Source organism: Sciurus carolinensis, chromosome 2 (genome assembly GCF_902686445.1).
Source record: "Sciurus carolinensis chromosome 2, mSciCar1.2, whole genome shotgun sequence".
Taxonomy (NCBI): domain Eukaryota; kingdom Metazoa; phylum Chordata; class Mammalia; order Rodentia; family Sciuridae; genus Sciurus; species Sciurus carolinensis.
In genome coordinates this window covers 187,820,654-187,836,522 of record NC_062214.1, presented here as the reverse complement: position 1 = coordinate 187,836,522, position 15,869 = coordinate 187,820,654, and the positions used below count along the sequence as shown (strand labels likewise).

The 15,869-nt window shown below is 54.3% G+C and overlaps 1 protein-coding gene across 7 annotated transcripts in view; it reads right to left on the bottom strand.

The window, feature by feature from the left end:
* Positions 1–15,869, bottom strand: part of Dglucy (D-glutamate cyclase) — an 82,035-nt gene that overhangs the window by 12,911 nt on the left and 53,255 nt on the right. For 5 of the 7 annotated variants that reach the window (XR_007106977.1, XR_007106974.1, XR_007106975.1 and 2 more), the window contains exons 9-12: positions 14,666–14,765; positions 12,021–12,169; positions 8,433–8,552; positions 4,334–4,485 (exon numbers count right to left, since the gene is read on the bottom strand). Coding sequence is in view for 3 of the 7 variants with exons in the window: in XM_047538748.1 (XP_047394704.1) it covers positions 4,334–4,485; positions 8,433–8,552; positions 12,021–12,169; positions 14,666–14,765 (521 nt within the window). In the remaining 4 variants the exon portion in view is untranslated. Of the gene's footprint in view, positions 1–2,079; positions 3,754–4,333; positions 4,486–8,432; positions 8,553–12,020; positions 12,170–14,665; positions 14,766–15,869 lie in introns of those variants that run through there. The other 2 variants (XM_047538747.1, XM_047538746.1) reach the window with 1 other exon arrangement.

Below are 15,869 nucleotides of genomic sequence, written 5' to 3'. Positions count from 1 at the left end.
CTGCGTTTCCCTTCAGCTGACCAGACATGGTGCAACGAGGGTCAGAGGTCATGGCAGAGTAGGAACCCGCCCGGCAAGGGTCCTTGAGGACACTGACGCGGGGGACTTCAGAACAATGGGGGCGTGGGCCAATGTCACTGGGAACTGTCTTCCTGCTGGCCTGCGGGCCTGCATTTCCCTTCTGCCCGGGGCCAAGGCACTGTCTCCTGGGGAGGGAGGCCCAGGGCCTTTCCACATTTCCGCCTTCTCAGCAGCCCTTTGTCCACAGGTCTGCCCAGGGGCTGCCCAGCCCTTTGTTTGGGCTTTCCTCATTCTGCCACTTCTCCCCATTGCTCATATCCTCTCTTTGTGGGGAATACATAAGGGACCCTGGGGCCACTTCCTCCCAGCCCACTGCTGGACATCTCCACTCTCACCCTCTGGGACCCAGGGAGGGCCTTGGGGTCCTCAGGGTGGCTGGTGATCAGCTTCTGAGAACCACAGGGACTAGCTGGGCTGACAGCTACTCCCTGCGAGTTTCGAGGGATCGCTCAACACCCATACCATCTTGTAGGAGGCCCAGTGGAGGCAGTGGCCATGGGGAGCTGGAGGCAGAGTCCCTGGAGCCTGCTGCATTGCCCAGATTGAGAGAGACAGTGGGGCAGCAGAGAAGGAAGAGGACCAACGTGTGGCCAGGAGGACAGGACTTGGGCTTCACTTTACGGGGAAGGGGAAACGGTCCCAGGTGTCTTCTGGGAGTGGAGGCGGAGTGTGGCACCTGCTGTGAATTCATACTGCAGCGGGCGGACTGACACTTATGGGAAATGATGCTGCTTGTGAAGTGGGGCGGAAGCCCAGATGCACACCCAGAGTCCCAGCTACTTGGGGGTCTGAGGCAGGACGGTTCTTAAGCCCGGGAGTCAGATAGCCTGGGCGACACAGCGAGACCCCATCTCAATAAAACAAAACAGAATTATGAGGATGGGTGGTTTGAAAGTCCTGGAAAAGGACAGGAGCCCAGGATGAGGTCAGATGCCATGTTCCTGTCTCTGCACCATCTGTCCATCCATCCATCCACCTGTCTGTCCTTTCTCCTCTAGACAACTGTGCAGACAAGAAAGTGGTCCTGATCCAGACCAGCACCCAGGCAGAGCTGGCTCCGTCTGAGGCCCTCACGGGCTGAGGGTGGGGGATGGCTCATCCAGGGCCTTCTCCAGGTCTCACCTTGGAGGCCTTCAGTCCCTCCCAGGCCCACCCCTGCCCAGAACTGTCACTCAGCCACCCCACAGCACCCTGGCCCTGGCCCCCAAGATGAATGCCTAGCCCTCCAGTGCCCAGGCTCTGGGTCCTTGTGTCCCTGACCTTAGTCCCTCTTGTGAGGTGTCATCAGTTGGCTCTGCCTCTGGCAGCATGGGAATGTTCTCCAGTGTCTTATCTGCCCTCCAGGAAAACCCAAGGGCACCACCTGCTCTCATTCAGAGGGGCCCCTGGGCCGAGGGCCAGAGTGGACAAGGTGTGCCCTGAAAGGGGTGGCCCCCTGCTGGGCCCTCAGCATAGTGCCACCCCGCCACTGTCGCCAGACTCCTGGGAACTCCTGTCCCCGAATAAGGAGACCCTACTTACAAGCAGCTCAGAGCAGAGGTAAGGACGTTTCTCTGCCCCACCCCTCAAGTTTTGCCACCAGCCCAGAACACTGCTTTACCTGGCACCTCAGGTTGGCCAGGGAGTCCCACAAAGGGACCTGCAGACCCCTAATTACTAACGCTGCACCTCAGTTTATGTGGGTCCTGCTGCCTGGAAGGCCCTTCCCACCCTTCTTTCCATGGCCACTTACATCCTCCTCAGCCCCAAGCCCCTGCGCAGGGCCACCACCTCCAGGCACCTTCCTGGAACCCTCTGAAGGCACTAAGTGCTCTTTGAGTGCCCATAGCTAAGCACACTGCCGTCCTGGCTCCGGAGTTCCATGCCAAGCGTCACTCCAAGAGTACCCCCCTCCCCCCAGGGCCATGCCTGACTCATTTTCTCCCAGAACAAGCCCAGGCCAGGTCCCCAGGAGGGGCTCACCAAATGCTTCTGCTTTTGCTCTAAAAACATGCCCTTTATTTCCTTTGAAAAAGTGGTGCATTGTTAATATATTTATGAAGGTCTGGGCAGAAATGCAAAAATAATTTTCCATCCCTGGAGGGTGATTGCAGGCTGTGAATGTGTGGGGTGGGGTTCATGCTTTTGTGTTTGTCATCAGGAATCGTGCGGCAGGCAGCCCCTGAGTGGTTGTGTGTGTGTGTGTGTGGGGGGGGGTTGGTTTTTGTTTTCTTCCAGTTCAGACCCAGAAAGTGTAAATAAGCCACAGAAGGTTCTCTGGGCCCCTATGGAAGACATCCTCCCTCCAAGTGTTGCTATAGCTGCCCGAGCTCCGCACCCACCCCTCCCCTAGCCCCTGGCATTCCCAGGAGCTGGGAAATGTCTGAGCCCCTCCAAAACAAGTCCAGAATCTGAAGTCAGAGAGACCTGGCCTCTAATCTCAGCTCTGTCTTTTCACTGGGTGGTCTTGGGAAGCCACCTCACCTCTCGGAGCCCCGGGTACTTCCTCTGTAAAAACGGGCACCCCAACACCAATCCAAGGAGATGTCCGAATTAAACAGGCAGGAGAAAGAGAGAACCAGGGAGGGACGCACAGGCAGAAGGTAACAGGGAACAGAAAGGGTGTACTACAGAGAAAAGAGGCAACAGCCATCTCTGGGTGAGGGGGCTGGTCAGAAGTGAGGGACTTGGAACCTCAGGCCCTGGCGGGCGGGAGGACTGTCACAGTCGCCCATCCCATCTCAGCTGTTCCCCAGGCTGGACACTCCAGAAGCACCTTTCCCCTCTGCAAACCGGTCCCCTCCCACAGCCTGGAAGACAGCCCTCCACTCCAGTGGGTCCCCAGGAAGGGCCGAAGGAGCAGCATCGAGGTCACCTGGGAACTTGGACATGCAAGTCCTCTGTCCCGTCCCGGGCCTCCTGGATGCAGAAGCCCAAGGGCAGGCCCAGCGTTCACAGCTCCTGGTTCTAGAGTTCGCAAACCCAGCCTTTTGGGAGCCAAGCCTGGAACAGTGAAGCCATGTGCAGGAGACAGGTGTGCTCCACCGGCAGCGCAGCCTGGCCCAGCCCAGGGAAGCATCCCCACGCCCCTGACGGGGACCCTGTGTCACAGGACTCCTCGCTGGCAGGCACGTCTTCCTGCTGACCTGGCCTCCGCTCTCGGGACCTTGGCCTCTTGCCTCTGCTTCTGTCTCTCAGGAGGCTGAGTCGTTGCCTGTCCTCTGCCCCCAGGAAGTTTGTGGGTACGTGAGGCACCCCCAGAGTCGACTGTCTTTCAGGTCAAACACCCAGTGCCCCCCACTGCTTCTCAGGGTTTCCAGCCCTCCCACCTGCCATGGGCTCCCAGGTGAAGTCACATCTGACCCAGGCTTTGCCCCCGATTTCCCACAGTCCAAACTCCCCTGGCACATTCCCCAAGGAGGTGCCCCGCTAGCCGCGGACACACGGTCTGCGTCCTATAAGTCACGTCCGCCAGTATCTCTCCAGGTGGGGCGGGACCCCTCCCTGCGAGGATGGCCACGTAAGGACGGGGTTCCAGTCTGGAATCAACTTCAGGCACAGGACCTGCTCAGGAGGAACTGAGGACCCAGGGAGAGCTGGCCGGCCCAGCTGCCACCTTGCCGCCCAGGCCCCAGACCTGGGGCAGCACCGCCAGCACCTCCTTCGGGGCTGGCTCCGCTCTCGTTTTCCCACCTGCATATGTGAGTCCACGTGAGTCAGCCGTGCCTGGGCCTCTGCCCGGCCTCTGCCCTGGACTACAGGACACACCGGGAACCACACCCGGCGCCTCGGGTGATTGACTCTAGGAGTGCAGACAAAGCCACCCTGGGCCCCAATTCTCTTGCTCAAAGCCCTGCAGAGGCTCCCTATTCCCTGTCAGGTAGAGCCCTCAGTGAGGACGCCATGGTTCTCTTGGACCTGCCGAACATGGTGTCCCTCTTCCAGGACTTCTCCATGGTCCCAGTCTTTTTAGGGAACTGGGCAATTTGGATCCTTGAGCAGAAAAATGCAAGGACAGGAACAATATTCAATCCTGGGCTGGGGGCTCAGGACCACCTCCTTGTGGGACCACCTCCTGACCCCCATCGCATCCCACGGCCCGCAGCCCTCCTCCCAAACCAGCACTAAGCTCTTCCTGGCCCCCCAGCCTCTGTGCCCCGTTCTTCCCTCCTAAGGCCCTCGTCTTCCAGGCCCACCCTCGGGATTCTTTCCCCACCTTCCCTGCCCCCACGCTGAGCACTCATCTCACCCAGAGGCCTGCTGAGTTCGTTACCTTGGCCACAGATGGCAGGGCCTGAGTCCAGCTCTGCTCCCCAGGTGCTTGGGAGGGTCCAGTTGCCTTCCTCAGGTAGCGCCCATGGACTTCACAGGTGTTCAGGACGTACAGTGCGCAGGCCAAGGCGTAGCCTCCCCAGTTAGAAACACCTGCAGCCACCACAGAGAGTCCCTCACGGACCTGGCACGGTCCTGTGGTCCTGCAGACCACCAGCCTTCCCCAGGCAGCAGAACTCACCCTGGGCACAGTCGCCGGGCCAGAGGCCGGAGGAGCACCTGGGAACTCGTTATAAGACAGATTCTTGGGCCCAGTCACCCTGACACACCAGAAACCCAGCAGGTCAGGAGGGCAGCAATGGAGGTCTAATGAGCCCTCCAGGTGAGTCTGATTCAAGCTAAAATTTGAGAACGGTTGCTCTAAACCATTTGGGTTACATACTGTTCACGATCATCAGAGAAGAAGATTCAGGTACTAAGCCTAGGAGCCCATTCCAGAACTCTCCACATTAAGAGACTCTCCAATGGCTGGTCTGGCTCCCACTGGGCTCCTGCCCTGGCTTCCTTGGAGGCTGTAGGGGAACAGCCCTGTCACCTGTCGTGGGCTTGAAGAGCATCCATCATCCTCAGACCTCCCTTCTGTCCCATCAGCCAGCACCGAAGGGCTTATTCCCCAGTGTGGGGACCATCTCGTTGGCTTGTGTCTGAAATAAGCTTGAGTTCTCCATTCCGTTGAAAAAGGACTCAAGAGGGCCTGCTAAGCTCTAGGTGCTGGAGCATCAAAAGAGAAAGAGGCTGTCTGGGTGCCAGTGCCTCAGGGGGCTGAGACAGGAGCATCACAAGTTCCAAGCCAACCTGGGAAACTTAGTGAGACCCTGGCTCAAAACAAAAAATGGAAAGGTCTGAGGATGTATCTCAGTGGTAAAGTGCCTCTGGGCCTAACCCTAACCCCTGGTAGAAGAAAGAAAGAAAGAGAAAGAGAGAGAAAGAAAGAAAGAAAGAAAGAAAGAAAGAAAGAAAGAAAGAAAGAAAGAAAGAAAGAAAGAAAGAAAGAAAGAAAGGAAGAAAGGAAGAAAGAAAGAAAGAAAGAAAGAGATGCTTCTGTTCCAGAGAGACAGATGAGAGGGCACAGGTAGGCCATCTGTCAACAAGAGGTTTGCAAAGGATTATGGGAGCACTGAGGAGGGACTGCCAATTCCAACTCATGCAGCAATGATTCACAGAAAGTGGTCATTTAACGTGGGCCTCACAGGCTGGGCAGAATCTGCCAGAGGAGGACACTAGCTGGGTGTACTCTAATTCAAGTTGGCTCTGACGCTACCCACCTGGAAACAGCATCAGACTCTGCAGGTTGAGGGTTCACCTGTGCACCTGTCCCTGCCCCTTCAGATGCCTGTCACAGGCCCAGGCTGTCTGACTGACAGGCTGTAGATCTGGGTTCCCACAGCCTCGCATGGGGCTTCATTGATTTGCTCCAGCGGCCTACAGAACTCAGGCAAACACACCTGCTGTCCATGTGAAGGATATTACAAAGCATGCAGGCGAAGGCACGCCAGGGGAGGGGGCGTGAGGGAAGGATGCAGGTTTCCGTGCCTCCTGGGTGCACCAGCTTCCAGGACCTGGCCCCTGCCACGTGTTCAGCCATTGTCCTCGATTCTCTGAAGTATGAATGTTATGCCCAGGTGGAGGGATTTGGGGGCATTTATCCTGCTTGGTGCTTTGGTGCTGACTGAGCTTCTGGATCTGTATCAAACATTATTGCTTCAAATATTGCTTTTGTTTCTTTCTTCTCCTTCTGGTATCCCAATCAGCATGACTTACATTGTAGGCAGTTGAACCATTGTTCTTATATATTCTGTTCTGTTTACGTTTTTCAGTCTTTGTTTTGTTTTCCAGTTTGGGAAGTTTATATTGCCATATTTTCAAGCTCAGAGATTCTACCTCAGTCTACTAAAGAGCCCCCCAAAGGCTTTCTCCATTTCTATTACAGGTTATTCATTTCTCTCATTTTAAAATTCTTAGAATTTCCATCTCTCTGCTTACATTTTTCATCTGTCCTTTTTTCTCCACATTTTTAATTGGTGCATTATAGTGAATATAATGGTGGGATTTTTTTGTTACATATTTGTATATTCACAAATACAACAATATAATTTGGCAACATCTTTCCCCAGTATTTCCATTTCCTTTCCTATTCATCTGTTTTTGCATGCTATCTACTTTTTCTATTAAATCCTTTAGCCTATTAACCACATTTGCAAACAACAACACAACAAAACAAATCTCCTGGTTTGCTAATTCCAACATTCCTGACATACTCAACTCTGTCTCTGATGCTTGTTCAAATTCTTTAAACTGTTTTTATGTGCCTTATAATTGTTGAAAAGTATACGTTGTGTACTTGGTAAAAAGACCTATAGTGGACTGGGTATGGTGGCACACACCTGTAATCCCGATGAACTGGGACCACTGAGGCAGGAGGATTGCTAGTTTGAAGCCAGCCTCAGCAACTTAATGAGACCCTAAGCAACTTAGTGAGACCCTGCCCCAAAATGAAAAAATAAAAAGGACTGGGGATGTGACTCAGTGGTTAATCACCCCTGTGTTCAATCCTTGGTACTAAAAAAACAAACAAAATAAAAAAGAAAGAACTGTAGTCTGTAGATGTAAGATGTGGGAAGAGGGAAAGTATTCTGTAGCCTTATGATTCCATCTCAATATTTCAGTAGCCATTTTTCATTACTATAATGAGATACCCGTGGCAGCCTACTTTATAAAGAAAAAGAGTTTGGCTCCTGGTTGTGGAGGCTCCAGTGAGCACCCTTGCCACCATCACATCATGAACATGTGTGTGTGTCTCTAAGTCTGTGTGTCTCTCCCTAAAGAGCCACCAGGATTTAATCATGGGGCTCCACCCTAATGGCCTAATCTAATCACTTCCTGAAGGTCCACGCTAAACATCATGATGGTTGGATTGTTTCCACCCTCTTAATGCTATTAACATAAGAATTATTTTATGGCCTTGGGTGTTAAACCTGTGCCTGAGTTTGGGCTGACAAACCATATTCAGACCATAGCCGTGAGTGGTGCCCCTGGACAGGGAACGTCACCAGGGCTGCTCAGTTTTGTCCACCCCGGCTTAAGTGGGGCGGATAACCGCAGGGCTGGGCTGGGAGTTCCCTTCTCCCAGGTGGTTTGGCTGGTTGTGGTGGGATCGTTTCTCTTGAGGCCAGATCTTGTTAAGAAGAACAGAACATTCTGGTGTAGTTCAGAACAATTCCTTTCCTTTTCTCCGCTAGCAGCAGGCGGGGACTCCCCCTGACTTTTAGTGTGAGCAGCTGGTTGAACTGCCAGAGGTAAACGCCCCAGGGTCCTAACTCTTGAGCTTGCCCGCGCCGAGCCTCCAGGCACTCACCAACTGGAGTTCAGGTCTTCCTGCCCTGGCGCTGGTTCTTAGCAGGGCTCTGGTCCTGCCCAGGCTAATTTTGATCACGACGTCAGAAAGAGCCTTTCTTAGGGATCTGTCAAAGTCCTGAAACTTGTGAGGGACCTGGCGGGGAAGGAGGCCTTGAAGGACCTGGGCACAGGAGGGGTTGGTCCTAGTGGGGAAGAGCAGCAGCCGGGAGGGACCGGGTAGGCGGAGGCAGAAGTCAGCGGAGGAGGTTGGAGGCCTTTTGCATCCTCCGGACATGTTCCAGGTTGTTCTCTTCGCTGGCCCAGAGTGAAGGCTGGGAGGCATCTTCTGACCACGGAAGTGAAGCGGCCCTGCCGCTCTCTCCCCTGCCCGTCCCGGGGCCCCCACGGCGCTTATCCTGCCCCGTCGGGTGCATTCGTCTGTTGGGGCTCGCTGTCCGCCTCCCTAGTCTAGAACGCGGGTCTGTGGAGCAGGATCGTCGCTGGGGTGCCCAGCACCTGCAGTGATGCCTGGCAGGCGGTCAGTGGTGACCGTCCACATGAGAGGTCAGAGGCTGGGATCCAGGCCTCCCCTGTGCTGGTGCCCTCCAGATCCCCTTGCAGAGGGGCTTATGGCCTGGACAGTCCACTCCAGGTCTCTCACCATGGGCAGCTGGGCTGGGCTGGACAGCCAGCCACGTACTCACCAGCAATGACGGCGAAGTCCGCCCCGACGTCACAGGCGATGACATCCCCGTTGCGAATGTGCCTCCTCACGGCCTCCTTCACTTTGCCCATCCCGAGCTCGTTGCCTCCATCGCCAACGCCTGAGGGGCAGGGGACTGGGTCAGCCACAGGGTCAGGGCGGGATGGGCGCTCTGCGGCCAGGCAGCCCCCAGGCACGTGGTTCTGCTCTCTCTGGAGGGCCCAGTGGTGGGCTCTGGGGAGACTTGATTGTAATTTTTTTCTGGCACTGGGATGGAATCTGGGGGGGCTTTACCTCAGAGCCACACCCCGGCCTTGTTTCTTTCCTTTTTTATTTTTTTTACAGACAGGATCTCACCAAGTTGCCCAGCCTGGTCTGGAATTTGTGATCCTCCTGCCTCAGACTCCCAGGACGCTGGGATGACCGGCAGGGGCCACTGTGCCCATCTGACTCTGGATATACTTTCCAACAACCAGCAGACATTGCTTTTCCTTCAGGTCTTCTAGAAATTTCTCTTTAGAAATAAGTCCAAATTTGAAACTCACCAGAACATGGGCATGCCCCTTCTTGGGTCCCCTTCTCCAGTCACAGGTGCAGTGCCCTCTCTGCAGATGGTGCCAGGCCCGCTGGAGACGAGGACCTCCCCTTGAGTGGCTCCTACTCAGGGAGATGGAGGAGAACTTCTCTAACGGCCTCTGCTTCAGGCTTGTGAAAGGGGCCAGGCGCTGTGCACACCTGTAAGCGCAGCGGCTCAGGCGGCTGAGGCAGGAGGATCTCGAGTTCAAAGCCAGCCTCGGCAACTTAGGGAGGCCCTAAGCAACTCAGTGAGTCCCTGTCTCTAAACTAAACATAAAAAAGGGCCGGGAGTGGCTCAGTAGTTAAGACCCCTGGGTTCAGTCCCCAGTACCAAACAACAACAACAACAAAAAAGAATGAAAGAATAACGAGACAAGGAAATGACAGGAACTGCTACCGTTGTGTGTTATGTAGTAATAATAAGCTGTATTCGGTATTTGCCTGGACTTGTAAAATTAAAATCATAAAAGGCGCCTGGTGACAAACTTGCTGTGTGGCAGGATGACACTCCTGAACATTGCCAATATGAACCTTTATCTATGATTTGAGTGGGGACTCCTGGTCTAGTCGTGTTCTGGTCTTTATCAATGAAGACCAGAGCGTGACTGGGCTGAAAATCACTACTTAAACCCCTGGACTTTTGGAGCAAACTGTCAGCAGCACCGTGACCAGAGGACTTCTCTACGGCTGAGAAGAATCCCCTCGTTCTTGCTGACTGACTTCTTGGCTAAGAGACGTTGCATGGAGTAAGTCCGTGGGGACTGGGCTCTAGGTGAACAGGGAGTGACTCTTCAATGTATTTGTGACTTGCTGTCATTAGGAGTGTTGAGCTGAGTGTGCACTGCGTGAATAAAATCCACTCGTTGGAACCAAACCTGATTCCTCTCTTACTCACTGCTCGCGACAGAGCCGTATGTAGGAGGCCTAGTTGTTATCTGATATACCGTAACTGGGGGAGGGACACACACTCTGGGGCGGTTGCTTAACATTTGAAGAGACTGCAGTCCAGAGGCCCATCTGATAATCAGCAGCCAAAGGATTTCTTAATTAGTATGATTAAGGAATGATAGAATATTTAACTGTTAGAATAAGTTTTATTCATTGGTGAAATAAGGTGGTCAAGATAGGAAGACTGACTAAAAAGAATTAACGACACCTCCACCCTTGAAAAAACCAGATTTTAAAAAATCCATCAAACCAGTCGGGTGCGTTGGTGCACGCCTATGATCCCAGCTGCTCAGGAGGCTGAGGCAGGAGGATGGCGAGTTTAGAGCCAGCCTCAGCAAAAGCGTGGCATTAAGCAACTCAGTGGGACCCTGTCTCTAAATAAAATACAAAATAGGGCAGGGGATGTGGCTCAGTGGTCGAGTGCCCCTGAGGTCAATCCCCAGGAGCCCCCCGCAAAGAAACATACAGCAAGCCCTGCAGCCTGTATCCTTTGAGGGGTGCTCTAGTCCTACAGGACGCTGACCCGGTGTCCAGGTGTTTCTGGAGGCTGCTATGGACTAGGTCAGCTAAGCCGGGCACCTGGCATGTGCCCACAGTCCCAGTGCCAGGTCCTCGGGGGCCGAGGCAGGAGGATCAGGAGTGCAGGAGTTTGCGACCAGCCTGGGCCACACGTGAGAGCTGACTTGAGGACCCTTCATGCACTGTACGTGTCCCAGCGTCTCAGCCAGATCAGATCCCCTCCTCCAGCTACAGAGTGGGGGTAACGCTGTGCTTGAGTCTGCTTCTAAAGGGCTTGGGGTGTGCAGAATTCTACCAGAGGCTGGCCTTCATTGTGGGCTGGTGGAGACAGGAGCCTGAGCTGACCTGCCTCCAGCTTCGGAGACCAGATGCGGCCAGAAGAATCAGGCGGTTGTGAATGACCAAATGCCTTCGGGTCACATCCTGAAAAGTGTTCTCAGAACACTGTTCTAGACCAGTGGCAGCCTGTTGCATGAGGGAAAATCACAGCACCATCTGCAAGTGTCTGCGGGTCTCCTGAGAGCTAGACCAAACCATGAACCGCCAGGGAGGCGGTCCTAGTACAGGTTGGGGTGCCTGATTGCTGACTGCCCCTTGGGAATGAGAGACCCTGTCCTTCTCCACCTCCCCCAGGCCTGCCCTGCCCAGAGTGACAGGAAGCCTGGGGCCAACCAGGCCAAGCCCCCTGCACGTGCCCCACCCACGGTCCCTTCTGGGAAAGGCGGGGAGGTTTGCAGAAGCTTTCTAATAGCTCAAAGCCTTTTATTGTCTCGCCAAAACCTCAAAAGTCAAAGGGGACTAATGAAGCCAGGGAACACTGAAGTCTAGGATGGAGCCAACAGTCAGACACAGTTACACACAAGTCCTGGTTTACTCCAGGGCCTGGAGCGCCTGCTGCCCCTGCCCACCGCGACCCCAGGGAGGAGAGTTGGTGCTCCTCGGGGTTACAATAAAAATTCCAGAAATCCGTGAATGCAGTGCACTTCCAAAACAGTTTAGGGACTTGAGAGTCGGGAGTCTGGACTCTGCTCCTGACGCTACCAGCAGAAGTAATTAAGGAGGCAACCTCGAAATTCCTTCCCGGCAGGGATTTTAAGAGGTTTAAATAATACAATGGATGCAGATCCTCTTGGAAAACCATGAAGTTCTGTGCAAACACTAATTATCACAAAATCACATTGTTAACGACGGTAATACTACACTCATTCATTTGATATACTAAAGGTTGATGTCTTTTATAAAATGATACAAGACACCTTCCATCCCCTAGGACCAAAATAACGGCCCTGCCTTGGTTGTTTTATTGTTATTATTTTATTATTGTTATTACTGTAGAGCCAGGTGGACAGAATAAGCTTTGTATGTGTGGCTTCCTCTCCCCGCTGAGGACTGTCATGCACATGAACAGCAGGGTTGTTCGTGTGTACACAGACCATAATAAACAAAGAGCATCCTTGGAGTGGAGAACAGTTGACCCTCATAACCCTACCCCGAACCGTCTTCGAGGTCGGCGGGAGGATGTTCGGTGCTGGCGCCGCCCACTTACCAGTGGAAGAGATTCCAGGAATCTTCTGTGCTGCCAGGAAAAGGTGGTCGATGGCGTCAACCAAGTGCTTGATGTTCATCTTCCTTGCGTTGTAGTAATTGCCGTCAGCAGCCCTTCCCGCGCGTTCTATGGCCACCAGGTGGTCAAATCTGCCAGGAAGCAAGGGCAGTGGGTGCTCGGGGGGCGAGAGGCAGCTTGGCCAGGCCCTGTCTGCGTGAGTCTGGTGAAGGACCCTCGCTGTTCCTTGGACTCTGTTATCCAGGGAACTGCTCTGTGCGGGGCCTCCCCTGGGACCAGACCACGACGTGATCTTAAGATGTCACAGGGGGTCTTTAGCAACTCCTCATTGGACTCAGAGGCTTCGAGGGCAGGAGGTCATGGGTCAGGTGTCTGGGATGTCTGGGGGCCTCCAACAGAGTGCCCTGACCCCGAGGTGGTGTCGGCTACTATGGGCCCACTGCTGTTCCTTCCAGGATCTGGTTCACGTTCCAGAAATGAAGCAGAAAATGGTTTGAAATAGAAAACCAAGGACTCAGGGGCTGAGACTGCGGCTCGGTGGTGGAGCTCTTGCCTAGCCCGTGGGAGGCACTGCGTTCCATCCTCGGTACCACATACAAAACTAAATAAAATAAAGTCATGAGTTAAAAAACCCACTTAAATGTTTTTGTAAAAAAAAGAAAACAAATGAATCAAACGCTAGATGAACTTCTGTGGTGGGAAGAGGGAACTAGGACAAGGTGTTATGGCGGGCAGACTCACACCTGGGCCCTTTCCAGGTCTCCTGACACGGGCCTTTCGAGCCTCCAGCATCTGCATCTGCAGGGTGGCCGGGGAGTAGCACCATCTGACACAGCACTGAGAGGGTTACAGGAGGACCGGCACAGGAGGGGCTTGGCACAGAGCCCCACCCTCCTGGAGGGGCGGGAAGTACCAGCTGCAGTTGCTGTTAGTTGTATTTTTAGCAGGAATAGGGTTTTCTTTTTCTTTTTCTTTTTTTGGTATCAGAGACCGAACCCGGGGGCACTTGATCACTGAGCCACATCCCCAGCCCTTTTTTGTATTTTATTTAGAGACAGGGTCTCTCTGAGTTGCTTAGGGCCTTGCTAAGTTGCTGAGGCTGGCTTTGAACTCGCGATCCTCCTACCTCAGCCTCCTGAGTCCTTAGGATTACGGGTGTGTGCCATCGTGCCTGGCTATAAATGTTCTTTAAAAACAAAACCCCATGGCTGCCCATGGCCTTTGGTTGTGCTGGAATGTGAAACATCCCCTGTGCCTCGAGAGGGCAGGCCACGGGGGAGGTCTTGGAATGCACTCCTCAGCTGCCACTGGGAAGCAGATGTCAGGGGAGGAAGGAGCTTGATCCTGCAGCTCCCTGAGACCAGTGCATCAGAGGAGGTGAGAGGCAGGTGGGACAGGAGCCACCAGGGAGACCAGCGCGTCCTCCGCTCTGGAGGAAGAACTGTTTCTGGACACGCTCCCCGGGTAGAGCCCACTTGCATGCTCTGTGGGGAGGACTGGTCTGCTAGACTAGGAACGTCCACTTCCCCGTGGTGGCAAGGGAAGCCTGCTCCGTGGGAAGCAGCCCTCTTCTCCAAGGGCAGCAGCTGTGGCTCCCCTCTCTGCACGCGGGCCTGTCCTGCCACGAGCGTCCCGCCAAGAGGACTTCCTAGGTTCTTCCCCCGGAGCCCGAGCTGTGTCCCAACCCTTGTAAACACACCACTCCTTCTTGCAGCTTTAAGTAGCATATCGGAGCCTCAGTCTGACTTTTCCTGGGTCCCTCAGATCCATCCTCATTGTCAACTCCAGGTTCTGCTGTGTGCTGTGACATAGCTAGCGCCCAAGGCGAGTAACCTGTGCCTTCACGTTCTAAGCTGGCAGTTGTCAGTGGGCTATGAAAAATTATTTTTCTGGTTCAGATCGGCCTTCTTTTGAAAAGTGGAACAGCACAGACCGGAGCAGAAAGCATCAGGGGACAAGGCACATCGTTGATTTGAATATTCAATGTAGCGGGAGTGAATATTGTTTTTTGAAACCTATTTCAGGTTGTGTGTGTGTGTGTGTGTGTGTGTGTGTGTGTGTGTGCACTACCTTGCAGCCCTGAACACATCGCTGGGTTGTCACAAAGGTGTGCAAGACACTGCATTACAAGTTATGAGACCGGAAGCGCATCTCGGCGGACGGTGAACAGGTGAATTTCAAAATGTTTGACCACAACACACAATAAGAAACCCACGGAAATGCAGTCTCATGAGAGGGTACTTAATACTGACAAACGAGCTATACAATGCTGCGGTCTATTCATCATCCAAGCTGCAGGTGTCCCCAAAATGAAAATTTTCTACTCAATTGAGTCCTGGCCTGTGCTTTGAAACTGGTGGTCATTTTTTTTAAATTCCCCGATTTCCCTCCTCTGTCAGGAGGCAAGCCGCTTCTCCCTGCCGCCACGCCCCGCTCCTCCCGATGCTCTGTGGGGTCCTGGCGCACCGCGGGCTCCCGGCGGGTGTCAGCGTGCCCAGCAGAGCCGCCTTCCTGGGCTCAGGGCTTCATTCTCGCTCGAGGGCTGGGCTGTGCACGAGCTCTGCGGGGAGTTAAGCGCGGGGGTCTTCCCACCGTTGTGCACTTGAGCTGGGATGGGACATACGTACCTGGGTGACTTGGGATCCCCATCTTTGCACAGGAAGCCCCGGGCATCTTCCACCGATTCACCTCGGTAGGTTAAAATCGGGATCGGTGTCTTCAGAACACCTCGAAGAGAAAGGCAGAGGGCAGACACGTCAGCCCTGGGGTCGCACTTGCGAGACTCAAGTTCGCTTTCCAAAGGCTTCTTTGGAGGGTCGTCATGAGCACTCTTGAACAATGTCCCCCCAGAACACTGCTGAGTCAAGGTCAGAGCACAGAGTAGACTCCGGCGTTGGCGGGCGCTGGAGGGTGGGGTCAGGCCAGAGCGGACTCACATGCAGTAAAAGCTGTAAGACGCCCATAACACCACAGGGACCAAGTCCCGCGCTGGCCCCTGCCATCGAGAGTGCTGGGCACACAGTTACGTGCCCACGGTGACAGTGTGTGGCCCTCTTCTGAGCACTGGACACATGCACTCTCATCTAACCTTCACAGTTCTGTTCAATAGAAGCCACTGTTACTCCCATTTGACAGAAGAGGAAAACTGCGGCTCAGAAATAGTGAACAGCCTGAGCAAAGCCAAGTACTGATGTCAGTACCACGACTCCAGTTCGACCGGCAATTCCCCGGCCGCCTCCCAGCTGCGTACCTTCAGGGAATTCAAGAAAGCCCCAGAGACAGCCTGGGGTTAGCGACTTATTTGGGAGTGATTTCCAAAATGAATTTGACTTTTCTAAAAAAGGACTTGCTCTAATTACAAAAATAATACCTATGATGCTAGAATATGTGGAAAATATGCACAAATCCGGTTTTCATTTCATCTCTCGCTTCTGCAGTTCAGGGCAGAATCCGGTTTATGCACGGGCCCAGGGCGAAGGCGCTGGTTGGAAACCGAGTCCGGGCAGGGCGTCTTCCAAGGACACCTCAGGCCCGCGGGTCCCGGGGCTCCGGGTCTGCTCTGCGGCCCTGGACGGGGGCCAGGAGTATTGTGCGGAGATTTAGCCACCCCCACAGTCTCCATCAGCAGCTCTTCGCCTGTCGCAGAGCCACCCTGCACCCTGCCCTCCACATTAAGGCCACTCGCTTGTGTCACACACACATGGGGGCGCGGCTCCCCCAGGCTCCCCACCACCCTGCTGCCCCTGAGCCCTTCAGGAGCTGCCGCTGTCCCTGCCACCCCGAGGGCCGGGCGGCAGGCCGGGGTGAGGGTCCGAATCATGGCCAGAGACC